Source organism: Gambusia affinis, linkage group LG14 (genome assembly GCF_019740435.1).
Source record: "Gambusia affinis linkage group LG14, SWU_Gaff_1.0, whole genome shotgun sequence".
NCBI classification, from domain to species: Eukaryota; Metazoa; Chordata; class Actinopteri; order Cyprinodontiformes; family Poeciliidae; genus Gambusia; species Gambusia affinis.
Genome location: NC_057881.1, coordinates 16,734,202 through 16,749,231, shown reverse-complemented (window position 1 = coordinate 16,749,231; position 15,030 = coordinate 16,734,202). Strand labels below are relative to the sequence as shown.

At 40.4% G+C, this 15,030-nt stretch overlaps 1 protein-coding gene across 2 annotated transcripts in view; it reads left to right on the top strand.

Moving 5' to 3' along the window:
* The first annotated feature begins 1,803 nt into the window (after nucleotides 1-1,803).
* Nucleotides 1,804-15,030, top strand: part of adgrb2 (adhesion G protein-coupled receptor B2) — a 227,120-nt gene continuing 213,893 nt past the window's right edge. The window contains exon 1 of one of the 2 annotated variants that reach the window (XM_044138723.1): nucleotides 1,804-4,108. In XM_044138723.1, the coding sequence (XP_043994658.1) occupies nucleotides 4,106-4,108 (3 nt within the window). In that variant the 5' untranslated portion in view covers nucleotides 1,804-4,105. The remainder of the gene's footprint in view (nucleotides 4,109-15,030) is intronic. The other variant, XM_044138722.1, reaches the window with a different exon arrangement.

Genomic DNA, 15,030 nt, shown 5'->3' with positions numbered 1-15,030 from the left:
AAATCTCCGTAGCAAAGTGACGTCTTTACACAAGCGGAGAACTAAAGCGAGCTTTACACCAAGCCTCATGTTATGCTCACAACCTTTGCATCCCACTGTTTGCTTTCTGTCAACATCCTGTGTTTAAACTTTGCATTAGGTTTCCAGGGAAAATACCCCTTGTAAAAGACTTTACAGCTTTATCACACAGTGAGCACCCTAACAGGCTTAGAGATAAGCAGATTCCTGTGCTGTTAATTACATCAACAACAGCAAAGTGTTTTTGTTTTAAGAGCTCACCACAGTGCTCTTGTTGATACACTTTAACTATACCAATGGCCTCTAATTGTTTTTTATTTTTTTATTTTTTTTATTTTAAAGCTATGAAAGTTGGCCTTGTGCTAAGCAGGAACTATCTCAAAAGTTTGTGCCATAGCACCCAAGTTCACATGAGTTATCGAGGTGGTTTAACCAGTTGGAGTGTTAGCTAACAGCTTGCGCTGATTGGATAAACACAGCTGAGACCGAGGATGGAGGGATGAGAGGGAACATGTTTGATTAGCCACTGAAGGGAGGGACGTGCCTTTAATCCCTCTTTTAACTAATCCCTCTCCTATTGGAGGGCCCTTACTGCCTCAGGGCAAAAGCGTGATGTAAGTGTGGAGCCAGCAGTCGTACTGAAGTTTTCCGTGACTCCTTTACGTTTGTTGTATTTCCTGTGACTTGATGTTTCATTGTGCAAAGTTGTTGTCGTGTTCACAGGCTTCAGGTCAGGTCCGCTCCTGGATTCGGCACTCGAAGTATCTTTCACTTGCATTGTTCAATGTTGCCAACTGCTAAGTAAGGGAAGCAGCAACTGGCTGTCCTAACAGTCGCTAGATTATGTCATCACCTAATTTGCATAGTTAGCCATCTGCATGTAATGTGGGAGATGAATATTGCTGTGGGAGGGAGAATAAGTGAGCAGAATGAACTCCAATATGCATAAAGCTTTGAAGGAACTTTCTTTTTCTTGTTTTTTTTTCCTCTTTTTTCTTTAACTACACTGTCTTAGTCCTTCTCCTTCTCTGTCTATTTTGTTATTTTATTTTAAGTCTGGTTTGGACTGTGGTCTACTCCACAACCAAAACCAGTCACAATAAAATTGAATCATTCCACCTAAATTCAAAGATTTATTTGAGATTAAGATACTTTTACACCAAGATCCGTCTTGATACAAATTAAAATTCAATTCACAGTTCAGAGACCTCTGGGCCACCTGTGAGCACTTTGGGATGCTGTTTGCGAATAGTAGAAACGATACATGCGTTCTCCAATAAAATTTGAAAAAAATTGTCTAGGTTTGTCGTAACTTACCTTTTCGATAAAGAGATGCATCCACTCATACTAACGAACCTGTTCAACTGAGAGACTGGGAATTTGCAGAGGGAGCAACATGCAGTTTCTAACATCTTGTTTAGTACGTATGTATGTGAGTTTACCTGAGACATCGCAACAATAGAGGAGGTATTTAAGGTTTCAGAGTGAACTTAATGCTGAAAAAAAGAACAAAAAGGAGCTGTGAGCAATTCCCAAAAGCAGGAGTGGAACTGGAAAGCTTGACTTGTCCCTTCATCCTGAATGCTGACTTTTCAGCTGCCTGTACCCATTATAGGCTAACATGTCAAAACGTATCCAGTGCCGTGCAATTCAATTTGGCCAAATGAATATCTAGGCTTTCGATAGCATACTGGAGTAGTTAGAGAGAATGTCCGGGCCGACAGCAGCTGTCATAAAGGACCACTTGCTGCATAATGTATACTGAGTGCTTTGCCGGTGCTATCAGTGTGTGATCAATATGCAATAAAAACTCATTAATGGGGTCTATGTTCTGTCATGGAAATTAATTCCGGAAGACGAATCTGCGATGTGTCACCCAGGATAAGCGCATCCGAGCAAAAAAAAAAAAAAAAATTATTTAACGCTAGGAACTGGAAACTGAAATGTGTGCATAGAAAAGATGAGACAGGAAAGGAAAAGTGGAAGTCATTGTTGCATAGTAAGATTTGCTAGTCTTTGTAGTTTTCTGTTCGCCAGAGAGAAATCTGGTCATTATCTTGAGCCTTTATTCTTCCATATCTATCAATCCTTTTTAATTCCGTGGAACTCGGCGAGACCAACAGCAATGTGAGTAATGCCATCAAGCTAACCTTACGTTGCGCTCCGAATGTGCAATCTGCACAACTCAGCAGGACGTCGTTGTGTGTGTGCGTGTGTGTGTGTGTTTTTTTCCTCTCTCTCTCTTTTGAATAATCCTGCACTGACAGACAGTGGAGTCATTGTACCGCTGTGAACTGAAAACGACAACGCGCCACATGAGTTTTAGTTTAGCACAGTCTGTATCTGCATTCCCCTGTCCTGTCAAATCCACTAAATTTACGACTTTCCAAGAGCAGCTAAATTTATGTGACAAACAAAAATAAAAGAGTGCAGCTCCAGTTGGAAAGCAGTGTTCGACCCCCAGCACCCCTCTTCCCTTTCTGCATGCACTTCTTGTTTAATGGATTATTCCAGGTTCACCCTTTTTGACAGCCTTTTTTTAATGTTCACCTTTACTCTTAGGGGAGAGGAAGGTAAACACAATCAAGCAAGCATGTCTACGTGCACGCAGAGATATCTGCAACAACCTCCACTGGCACCTTTTTCGCCGATTCAATGTTCTTGATCATCCTGCATATTACACCAAGCATTAACAGCAAAATCAAATATTGATTGCTTCACCTTCATGCTTTACAACGAGCTGCAAGGGGCACGGATGGCCTGTGTGGTTCAAATAGGGAATGGAGGCGCATTAATCAGGTCTTGCTTTGGCTTTTATCGGATCACAGCTGAAATCAGCAAGACCTCCACACGTGAAATTGCCGAAGCTTCTTTGATACCCATATAGTGAATTTAGTGCAGGGATTAGGCGTCTTATGTGCTTGAGATGGTGTGTTCAGATGATATATATGCTTTATTTCATTTTCTCCAGTGATTATCTGCTATGCAGGAACACTGTATGGATTCATATTTAATTATCTCAGTAACTCAATAAGCTGCCATTGAGACCAAAAGCTCATATTGGTCTCTCGTACTATAGCTTTTGATCAATAATGTTACTCATTGCAATTAATGGGTTATAATTTATTTAACACATATGTGCTCCCTACATATTAGTTTGAGATGCACCATGGTGAATTTTATATCTTTAGTTTCTTTTTTTTTGGGATTCAGCTGCTTGGCCAGAAAAAAAACGTTGTTGCCAAATAACAGATCACACACACTAATATTTCACCAGACTGACGTTGGCTTTGATCATCCATTTCCATCCAGTGTTGCAATCATTTTTTCGGCAAAATCTGTTGTTGACGATGACATCATCCAACCCTTATGCAAAGACGTCTTTGGCATGTTCAAGTTCAAGTTGGGTTCAAGTTCCAGGCTCTTTAGTGGCCAAGTCAGGTGTGAAAATGACGTCTCATGCTCCCTAAGCCACTCTTACAGTTTGAACACGATGAAACACGGCATTGTCATCTTGGAATATTCCGGTGACATCTGAGAAGAATACGTTTCACTCATTCATTATGTTTATGCGTTCCGTCCTCTAAGACAATTCTTCCCCATGTAAGATAGTGTGGTCAAGGATCCACAAGGTGAATAAAAACAAAACAACACCAGCCACCAGTTCCAGAGCCTTCCCATGAATTTTATTTGCTTCTGAACTCTCTGACAACCATCCATTCTCCTTTTAGCTGTCAAAACCACTGTTTTATAGTCAATTGGCATCATACCTGCGTATGCACAATTCAACAGGTAAAAAAAATAAATAAATAAAAAACAAAGTCTAAACAGAAACAAGAATAATATTATTAATCTAATTTACAAACTCATCAACATAATGAAATAGTCTGCAAAATAAACCTTGTAACACAAGATAACTCAAAAGTTACTTTAAAGAAAAACAAACAAAGCAATACTACAAAGAAAACCCTCTGATTGGTAGAACCCAACAAGGTAATCAGTGACATCATTCAGCCATTTAAGCAGGAAATACTGGGCCGGCTGCTCCAACACTCCTGACCTGCCGCAGAACTACAAGGGACAAACAATGGTAAGTAAAAAGGAACACAAATACCATGCATATACTTTGAAACAAAATAAACAAGTTCAACCAATAATCCAGAAGTAGTAGCTTTAAACTAAACATATAAATAGATGGAAACCGCAATATAATGCTAATACAAACAAACCTGGGATAGTAAATGAAGCAAAGTTGCAAACTAATGTTTACATTTAAGCATTATGACCAGCTACAGAAAGTAAATGCATCAGAAATAAGAATAAAGGGCAAGTGGTGAACACAAACTGAACCACTTTGATTTTACTTTTGGACAGTTCTTAACTTGATTTCAAAACTTCCTGCAACCTCCTTAGATGTTTTCCCTTCTTGACTGATGCCATTGATTTGACTCTTCTTAAAAAGACAAAAATCGGTTCCACAACCAGGAGCTATGTCTTCTGGTTGTTTAAGAAATGAGAAACTACTATTTGCACCCGTTGATGCAATAACTGGGAAGCTATTTGCTTTATTAAAACTCAGGTGGCAATGTTTTTTGTTCTTTTGGCCAGGCAGTGTGATTTTTACTTTCTCCTTGCCATTAATTACTTATTTTGGAGAAGAATGGGCATCTTAGCATATGTTTTTTTAAGTAGCTGTAGATCATAATGAGGATGAAATGATTATAGAGCAGGTATTTTAGCAGTTTTCAGCCTGCTGTGCTAGAAATGACCACGGTCAGTGTGGTCAGTCTTGCTAAAAATACTAATCTCTTCATATACTCTAGAGCAGGGGTGTCAAACTCCAGTCCTCGAGGGCGGCTGTCCTGCAAATTTTAGATGTGCCTCTGCTGCACCACACCTGAATAGAATAATTAGGTCATTAAGGCTCTGGAGAACTGATCTACACAAGGAGGAGGTAATTAAGCCATTTCATTCCAGTGTTTTGTATGTGTGGCATATCTAAAAACTGCAGGACAGCCGCCCTCGAGGACTGGAGTTTAATACCTGTGCTCTAGAGGCAGACAAGATTCTGGGTAGATCAAATTGAACATCAGCTGATTTAGGTCACCTGGCATTTTCTCAGTCCATCTCAAAATTTGGAAGATTACTACCACCAATCCAATTATTCACACACTTTGCAGCATCTAGCTTTAACTGTTGGATGGGAAAGTTGTAAACGATATCATCGGAGGCTTTGGTGAATGTGAAAATACGAGTGTGTGTGTTCACTTTTTCTGTCCATGCCCCGACTGCTATATTATGTTCTAAGTCAGATCCTGTGAATAGCTCGGCTAATTTTTCCATTTATCCCTTATTCTGCGTTTACAAATCGGCCCTGTCGCGTCTAATCCGTCAGTTCCCAGGCCTTTAATTTATTCAGCATCCCATTCTTTTTCTTTCTCCACAATCTCTTTGTTTGTACTTGATTATCCTTGAAGCAGAATGTTGGAGCACTTTCCAGAAGTAGTCACACTCCTTGAACATTTACACATTTTGTCATGACACAGCGACAAATGTCAATATTTCTTTTTTAGATGAAATTAATGTGACAGAACAGCACACAGGAGTGCATAATTGTAATGATTGTGGAACATGATAGCAAAATGTTTTGAAAAAAAAAAAAGTCTGCATTGTATTCAGCACCACAAGATAGCACTTTGTGGAACTATATTTTGCAATTACCACTCTGATATTTTGGCCAGTTCTTTGCAAAATAGCTCAAGTTTAGTCAGATTGTGTGGAGAATATCTGTGAACATCCGATTTCTAAAAATCACTACAAATTTGTTTTGGGTCTAGCCTTTGACTACACCCTTCAAACATGATTATTCCATGATCTAAGCAATTCCTGAACACGAATGGATGCTGCGTTTTTTCATATTTTGATTTGTAAGAGATTTTGAAAACCATGTCTACACTACTCTGCTTTGGCAGAGCAAGTTAGTTACAATTGTGGCAATTTGGTCCTTTCGTTGCTTCCATTCCTCTTATGGAGGTTGTAACAGAATGGCAAACACTAGGAACGTTTCTAGCTCAGAAAGTGTGTGAAAGTGCTCAGCAGGTAATCGGTATTTAAAATCATGCATGAATATTTATAATTCTCCCATGTGCTTGATGAACATTCATAAGCACTATAAACCTAAGAATTGATGTAATACAGCAATCACATCCCACTTTGACTTTTTTTCAGTAAAACCTTCTTTTTTTTTTACCCCCCCTCCAGCAATAAAAGGACAAAAAGAAGAAAGTAGGCCATTACCTTGCTGTGTCAGTTTTGTGCCAATATTCCTCTGTAACATCTTAAATGTGAATATTTCGGGGCGTGCTGTGGTGGTGTAGGGGATAGCGCGACCCACACTCGGAGGCCTTGAGTCCTCGACGTTGCCGTCGCGGGTTCGATTCCCGGACCCGGCAACATTTGCCGCATGTCTTCCGTCTTTCCTGTCAGCCTACTTTTATAGAAGGGACACCGGAGCCCACAAAAGACCCCATGGAGGAGAGAAAAAAGAGAAGAATATTTCTCCTCTTACGGCTGCATTACCATGCACTTCGATATCATTTTTTGGGAAAAAAAATAAAATAAAATCTAACTGTGAGCCTCGAATTCATTGGCGCTGAATAAATCCCATCATGTTTGTCTTTTCCGTCCTTTCCGTCCTTCATCAGTCTGGGCTGAGACACGGCTGATGAATGGGGAAAGTGGCTGGCAGGGGATTTCTCTAACTGGCCTTTTTTTTTTTTTCTTTCTCTCTTTCTCTCTTTTTTTTTTTTTGCTATTCTAAAACTGTTTCCAGCAGGTTGAGTTGTTTGCTGCTGCTGCTGCTGAAGAGCGGTCCTCTGTGGAAACATGCAGTCTGTAACACATGATAAATTTGTTGTGCTTGTTTTTGAGTGGATTTTCTGTAGTTGGGGGCTCCTTGCTGTTTTGAGGTAGAGATGCATTTCTGTCTGTGAATGAGGAGCCTGCGTGGAAAAGCGGCTTTGTGCCACAGAAAATCCTGTGACAGCACAATGTATATGGCTTAGCTTCTGCTGCCCCGGGCTTCATTTGAATTGACTCGGAGAGCATTTGTTTACTCGCATGTAACTGCAGTAGATAGCGGTGTCTGGTTGGCTCGTGCGGTGTTCTCTGTTTCATTCCACAGCCTCTCTTTGGAGGAAAAAAAATAACTTAAGCTAACCTCATTAATCTTCAAAATTACTACTTAATAGATTCTTTGTTTATGGGGGTTGGAAAGGATAATCTTTTTAGGTTTTATTAATTTGTGGGCTTGTTTGTCATTTACACAATTTCCCCTAAGATCAAATTAAAAACACTAATAATAATAATAAAAAAAAGCTCTTTGAAAAGAGAAAGTAAAATCTACTTTCAAGTCTCCAGTTACCAGTCTGCTTAATTCATATTATAATTAAATGTGACAAAACAAAAGTAGTAGCTAGTAATGGTGTCTGAGGATATAAAAAGAGAAAATTCTATGCAAATCCACACTTTTTAAAATAAGTCAACACACACGCATGTACACATGCCCACACACACACAAAAAAAACAAAAAACTGCTGGCTTATTTCATTAATCTCAATGCTGGATTGATGCTTTGTGGTGGTTGGGAGGTTTCAGCAAAATGTTTTTAAATAAAAACATATCCAGTTTGGTTGGTGTGAGGAAAAATCCTTCATGTCAATAAGAAAGACTGTAATGATGTTGATGTCAGTGGAGGGCGCTACACTAACTTTGGTTCAGTTAGCTCAAATTGGACTGAATGTGTTCCCTTAACATGCATCGTTTCTCTGCTAAGTGGTTAGCACAAGATAACAAGCCAGTCATTAATGCAAAACCAGAATAAACAAAAAACTATGTATTTTTATTAAGCTAAATACATGTAATCAGGTAATAAGTAATTATTTTCTAGTGTTGTAGAAGGGACTAACTGAAATCATGAGACGGTAGGGATCATATTGATTAGCAACAAAATGAAAAACAAGCTAACATGAAACTGAAAGCGTTCCAAAAAAAAGACGACATCATGGGAAAAAAACAGTGAGAGATATGGAGTAAAATAGGACAGTTTACTCCAGTTATAACCAGAGAGATTAACACAGGGAGGATGACTACTAGAGTGGGAACAGGTGAGAGAGATTAACTGCTTGTCAAACAGGGGAGCATAAACTCGGGGAACTGAGTGGAGAAATGGCAAAGTACATGGACCACAAAAGGATCAGATCAAAATTAACTAGGCAGAACGTGACCACAAACACCAAACTGATAAATACAAGGTGAAGTATAACAACACAACTCTGCACCCTGTGTTACTAGAAAATAAGGACATAAGTCACAGTGCACAAGAACACCCAGTTAACAAATACAATAAAATATTATTATTATTTTTTTTTTAAATCGCAATTGAAAACAAGGATCAACAATTTGAGCTTCCTCCAAGATTATTGTCCTTTGAACCATTTTCCCACTCTGACGGATTGTCTCAAAAATATGCAAACTTGCCTAATGCATTTACGCTTCCATCTCATGATATTAACTCAGATTCTGCCTGCTACCTGTGAAGGTGTTTTCTAATCAGCATCTGGTTAGACGGGCCTTGTGCATGCTTGAGTGTTTGAGCGTGTCCAAGTTGCAATAATCCTGAGGGTAAACCCCAGCTGTGAGGGAATTATTTTATTTTATTTTTTTTTGTTGACTTCAGGCAGCTTGAAAGGTAGGTGAGATGAGGGTTATGTGTACGCGAATATGTCTTGCAACAAGGATATTTACGGGGAGTTAGTGTTGCTATTAATATCACAGCTGGGGATGCATCAATGCAGCAAATGAAATCTGTATGCATTCAAACGCACGTGTGCGTGTCTGTGTTTATTTGTATGTCGGCGTGTGTTTTTCGGATGCGGGTTAGTGTCGACGAGAAATGTCACACCCTATGGGAAGCAGGAGCTTTTGATGTGGCACGTGCAACCGGCCCCTACTGAAGTCCCCCCCTCCCAACGCCTCCCATTTTTAAGCCCTGAAACATCTCCTGGGCATCCAGTCTGTTGTAAGTGGGAAATGAATGTTGTAGTGAAACACGGCTGGCCTTCATGGTTGCAGCACAAGCTAGAGAGTGATCCGCGCGTGGGAACGTGGGTTCTGACGGCCGATCGCGCTATTCCAGGTGTGAAGCATCCAATAAAGAAGAAAACAACAATTTCAAAACCATCTCAATTTGATGACTGAAAATAGTTGTGCGATTGGCGTTTATGTAACAGTAGGGTTTGAGAAAATTGAAATAAACAAGAAAATAGGTCAGGCTGTGAACACAGTCGCTGGAAGAACATGCGCGAAAGAATGACGGATTGCACGCAGACATGCATGGGAATGCATACATCACTCTTTAAACACACTGTCCAGCTGTTTTCTCAGTGGATGAACTGCCTTGCAACTCTCGTGCGATCGGAGCTAAAATACTTAAATGTCTGTCTTGTTTTTTAATGAGGTCATTTAACAGACTTTGAGCATTTTAAGTGAGCTTGTGTATCCATTTGTCTGGTTTTGCACAATAGAGTACAAATACATTTGCACAGACGTCAGTAGCTGGGAAGCGGCTGCATCGGTACTTCGTCTGGAATCTTTGACCTCCTCTTCATTGGTAAATGTGAAGTGTGTCAGAATACAGTTGACCCTTCAGTGTGACTGGACATTTCCTTTGCAACTTAAGCTTGACTGAAAGCAAAGGTAAAATTGCTGATGTCTCTACCACATAGGGATGGCAGCACTGCAACAACTCCACCATTCACCACGTTCACAGTGATAACCCTGACCCCAGCAAGTGATATTTATATGTCGTGATGTTGTAGACTTAGAAGGAAGCTGCAAGGCATCGTCCCATATTCATCTCATTTGACATACTTTTAGTTTTTTTTTTATTATTATTTGCCATGAAAAAGAAAAACAGAGTTTGTCTCATAGCATTTACGGTTGTATTAATATCTGTAGTAAAATTAGCAGATTCACGGTCAAGGGTGGAGCCAGGTAGTGGGGTTCGTGGAGAGGTGTGGCCAATCATTGACTACCCCTGAAGCCAGCCCTGCCTTGTGATTGGTTGTCCCCATGAGGAGGTAACTCACCAGCAGACCCTCTGGACCAAGGAGTTCACCTCCAAAACAGTTGTTGGCAGCAGTGATATAAGCTTAGACAGCTTATATTTTTGAAAACAAATGTACGGATGTTGTGCTCCGAAGTGGCTCTGGTGCCGATCAGTTGTTGGCCACCCCCGAGTGAACAACTCTCCCAGTCCGACACGTCCTACGAAAACTTTCTGGTCCCACCAATTTTCGCCAAGAAAGTGGAAAATTAAGCTACTACTGTGTGAAGCCTACGGAAGGTGAGCCACAGAGTGTTTTCTCCATCAGACATGAGGAGAATACAGCTGAACCTGAGAGGGGAAAGTCTGACAAGAGGCAAGGGAAGAGAGGATTTGACAGTCCAGTGCTCAGAAAGCTTCTCTTTTCTCTCTCTCTCGTCATGTCCCACCCAGAGTCAAAAGAAAGTAGTGAGATAAAATAAAAGAAATAGTAGAGGATATTAGCGATGTAGAGTGCAGTAAAAGACAACACAAGGACATAAAGGCCGCATTACAAAATCCGTATGTATAACGGCTTTATCAGGCACAGCAAAACAAAATCTGTCTTTTACTTAAGAACAAGCCCGGGGAGAAAATAAATAAAAGTAATAATAACTCGGCTTGATTGTATCACTCTAAGCTGTTGGTGTTTCATTTTGTGCCAACTGATATCGCGTAGCCCCATCACAATGCGTTTTTTTTCTATTTGCTGGTGTGTTGTACGACTAAGAGGTAATCCTCCCTCACAATAATGCATGTATTCTATCACACAGCTAGTGGATAAGTTGATATTTTTGCTCCCATAAGCCCTGTCTTTTTTTATACACACACACACACATATACATATATATATTTTTTTTCCTCTGGATCTCTGTTCTTCACAAGAATTTTTATTTTCTAGCTAGCATAACATACATCTGCAATTTAGTTTGAGTCGTAAGTTACTACCTGTCCTTGGCTTTTAACTGTTTAAAGGGGTGGGGATATTTACCCTGCAAGCTCAGTGACTGTTTGTCCCAGTGAATGGGAACAGGGGGATCAGCATTTACACAAGCGTGCCAAACAAAGCGACGAGGAGGAGATTAAAGGGTATGAGGCAAAATGAGAGGAGGAAAAAGCAGGAAAGTAGGGGTGAAAAAGAGACTAAAGGAGAGAGAAGGAGAGCAGAGCCTTATCAGCATCTTCTCATCCAGCAGTGGATGAAATTACTCCTCACTGTTTTGCTACGTCTGCGGTCAGAGCTATCTGGCCATGCTGGGGATTTGCAGCGGTCATAAATCTGTGTGTTTAAGCATGTGTGTTTTGTATGTATGCGCATGAGAGCGAGGCGTGCGCGGAAACGCGGCTGAGCGGGCGCAGCTGGGTGTTTGTGTTTAGATGTCCTGTTGCTAAGATAAAAAGACTTTGCGGAAGTAAAAACAAAAAAAGAAAAAAAATCGACCGTATGGCAATCAGCCTGGGTTGTGAGAAATTAGCTCTCCTAATTCACAGATATGTTGACAAAGGAAATGGAACAATGCAAGTGTCATGGTTGTCAGCAATAAGCAAGCTATGCCCACTGACAAAAGACTACAATTAGTTCATAGAAAAGCGAAACGGGGAGAGTACGCACGTCGCTAAAATGCTAGGTCCGACATTAATTATGATTAATGGAGTATCTTTAGGAATATGCCATCACTTCTTTCACTGAGCTCATGTTTTTTTGTTAGATGTTCTCTAATTTGGTTAACTCATTTCTCTCTTCTTTTTTTTTTTTTTTGTTTGCCAGGCTGTCTTTGAACTGCAAGTTAAAGTGAGAGTGACAAAATCTCAGAATCCAGTTGGAAATACTAATGGACCAAAAGTCCACATCTTTTGGTCCAAATAACAAAAGATGTCGACTTCAAGCAAAACTTAATGCAATGTGTCTGCATCAAAACTTACATTGAGCTGGAAAATAACCTTATACCCAATAGGGCATTATTCCTCTAGTTGCTGCTAATATAGAATTGACCCTTAAAGGCAGCTGTACAACATCCTCTTGAGGTACAACTGTCTAACTCGAGGCCCAAAGCCCAAATCAAGCCCCCCATAACCACTTATTGATTACTAAGCAGGCTGAAATAAGATTTTCAAAAATTTTTAACAGTGGACTTATGTTCAAATACATTCAAAGTCTGATCCTATTGACTGAAATATAATGAAAATAGTAGAGTTGCACAAACTGTAGCTTCCAATACTCAGCTCAGCTCGAGTAAGACGTTTTGAAATTGAACAAAACCAGCATTTAGACCTTTCATAGAGCCGTGATGCTATAAAACCGGGCTTTGTTTCTCAGATATGTATACCTGTTGTTGTCTTTTGACCTGCTCGCTTAATGCTCTAAGAGGATCTGGCAGCGCCGCTCGTTGAATCTTAACAGTTACGCTGATTTCGTGAGTGCGGATTAGCCTGTAATGAGACACAAGTTAAAAGAAGCCTCCGGTTGATGAATTCTCTTTAGTGAAAATGCCTATTTAATTGGGTTGCTCCGCAATGCTTTCACTGATGAGGATGCCTTAACAAAAGATAATTCCACCTCTTCTTCTTTTTTTATGCTCTCGCTTTCACTTTGTGCTTTATCTGCAACATCACTGGATTTCTGCTGCTTTTTTCCCCCATTTCATCACATTTTCTTTTTTTTTTCTTTTACCTGCTTCTCTGTGGCTACGGCACAGATATATTGTCTCACTTTCCAGCTCTCTCTCCCATCCTCTCTGCCGCCCCTCTAATTAATTTCCTCTGTGTGTGCTGTGTGTGAAATGCCAAATTAGAAGTTGGGTAAAAGGAGGGCCTTGCAGCTAGAGAGATCAATAGCTTCCTTTTAATTCTGAGAACTCCCTCTTTCTCCCATTTCCTCTTTTCTCTCTATCAGCCCCCTCTCCTTCCTCTCCCTCTTTTACCCTGCTAATAAAGCCAAATTGGCATGAAAGCTGGTGACCTCTTCCTTCGTCTGCTCTCCTCTCTGTGCTCAAAGAACCATGTCGGGGTGTGTGTGTGTGGGGGGGAAGAAATGACAACGGCGAAAAGGGTGATATCATTCATTACCAAAATACAATTTCTCTCTCTCTTTATTTTATTTTAGGTCATCTTTTCTACTGACTTGCATCTAATGTGTTTCCTTTAGGTGCCACTCGTGCATTTCTGAATTCTTGCACGTAAATCTCTTCTTTCGATTTTGTTCATTTTGCCCCTGTTTGGGAGCAAAAGGTTTGAACTTCTTCCTTTTAAGCGTCTTACCCACTTGGTGTGCTTTTAATAAGTCTGGCAGTCAGCCTTACCTGCCGCCACTCTTGACTGTCCCCCTTCTGAAGGTGTTGGTGCACAGCGACCCCGGGCTTTGCCCGAGCTCTTGCCGACTTCAGACTTAACAATCTCACCCCTTTATTTTTCCCCACTCATCTTCCTGACCTTGAGTGGTGCTTTTTTTTTCTCTCTCTCTCTCTTTCTTTTCATATTTGACTCCGTGACGCTTTCTCTGGCTTTGTGAGAAGAGATGTTTCTCCAGTGCCTAAATAGGGACGGGGCTATTTTTGAATTCCCAAGGAGCGGGCGAGAGTTGAGCCCACCTGTCATTCGCTTGTCCTCTCTTTTCACAACTTCAGCCATGAATTATAAATACGGCGTTTCACCGACTTTATACTTCCCTGAGCGTAGAGCCTCCTCACATATAAACACTTCAACCCTTTTGGGTTATTCATATGGCGCCCGTATAGCGGCGCTTGATCCCTTTTATTTGAATTTACTTTGTTCTGTTCAAACTTCTAATACCCTTCCATAGCCTTATGTTGTCACACCATCCAAGTTCTTGGCATCGCGGCAAAGACTGACAGAGGTGGAAACTTTAAGAGCAGTGTAACCAACTTTTTTACTTAAGCTCAAATAAAAAAGAAAAAAAAAAAAAACTGTCAACAGTGACCCCTTCATGTCTAGATTCTTCCATCTGACCCCCACCTGCACCGTTTTGTGATGGTTGCGCTGACATCCTCTTGTCAGGACTTTGGTGTCTGTTTGAGCATGTTCTGTCCCTCCGGGATTATTTACACATTAGGTTTGAGCCTGTGATTATTTAGACTTGCCTGCCGTGTTGTACTCAGAAGAGCCGGAGAACTAATATAATTGCCAATTAAGGGAGCGAGTTTCCACACAAACACTCACACGCCCCCACCCCCACCCCCTGGTGAGTTTGCACAGTGCCTCCTGAAGTGCTCTGCACACACTCAGCACTCGGTGAGCACATTCCCTAAAGTAATAAGTTTCTAAATTTGTTAGAAGCTAAATGTGGCTCTAGCAGCCGTTTTACCGTTTATGTCAATGACTTTTGCCATTAGGAAAACACATTTTTCAAGGCCAGTGAACTGATTGTTTGATTTAGGCAAATGGGCATTTTGGAATTTTAGTTTAGATCAGTATTGCAACAACATCTTTCCTACACCTATGCCAAACTGCTGTTACTGGTCTGCTGGGTGTGAAATAATATAATAAATAATGTGTATATGTTTTGCCTCTTGAGGAGTCATTACTGGTTTCAGGTAAATTCTTTACTTTAGTAAACATTTCCATTGACTTCACTTCTCTGTGAATCTTCTTTCAGAGAATCACAGAGAAACTATAGCATGTTGAAATGATGGTGCAGGATTTCACACTGAAATTAAGCTTTACAAATTTTGCTCGGGCAATCTTTCAGATTGGTGGTTTTTATCTGGCGTGTAGGGGCATCTTGCTGAGAGGAATTTCTGTGTGAAGGTTTTATGTTATTTCATAGTAGACTCAAATTGACTCACTTTGATTTAGCTACTTAAAAATATGAAAATCTTTTGGATTTAGTTAGGAAATTAGAAAATATTTTA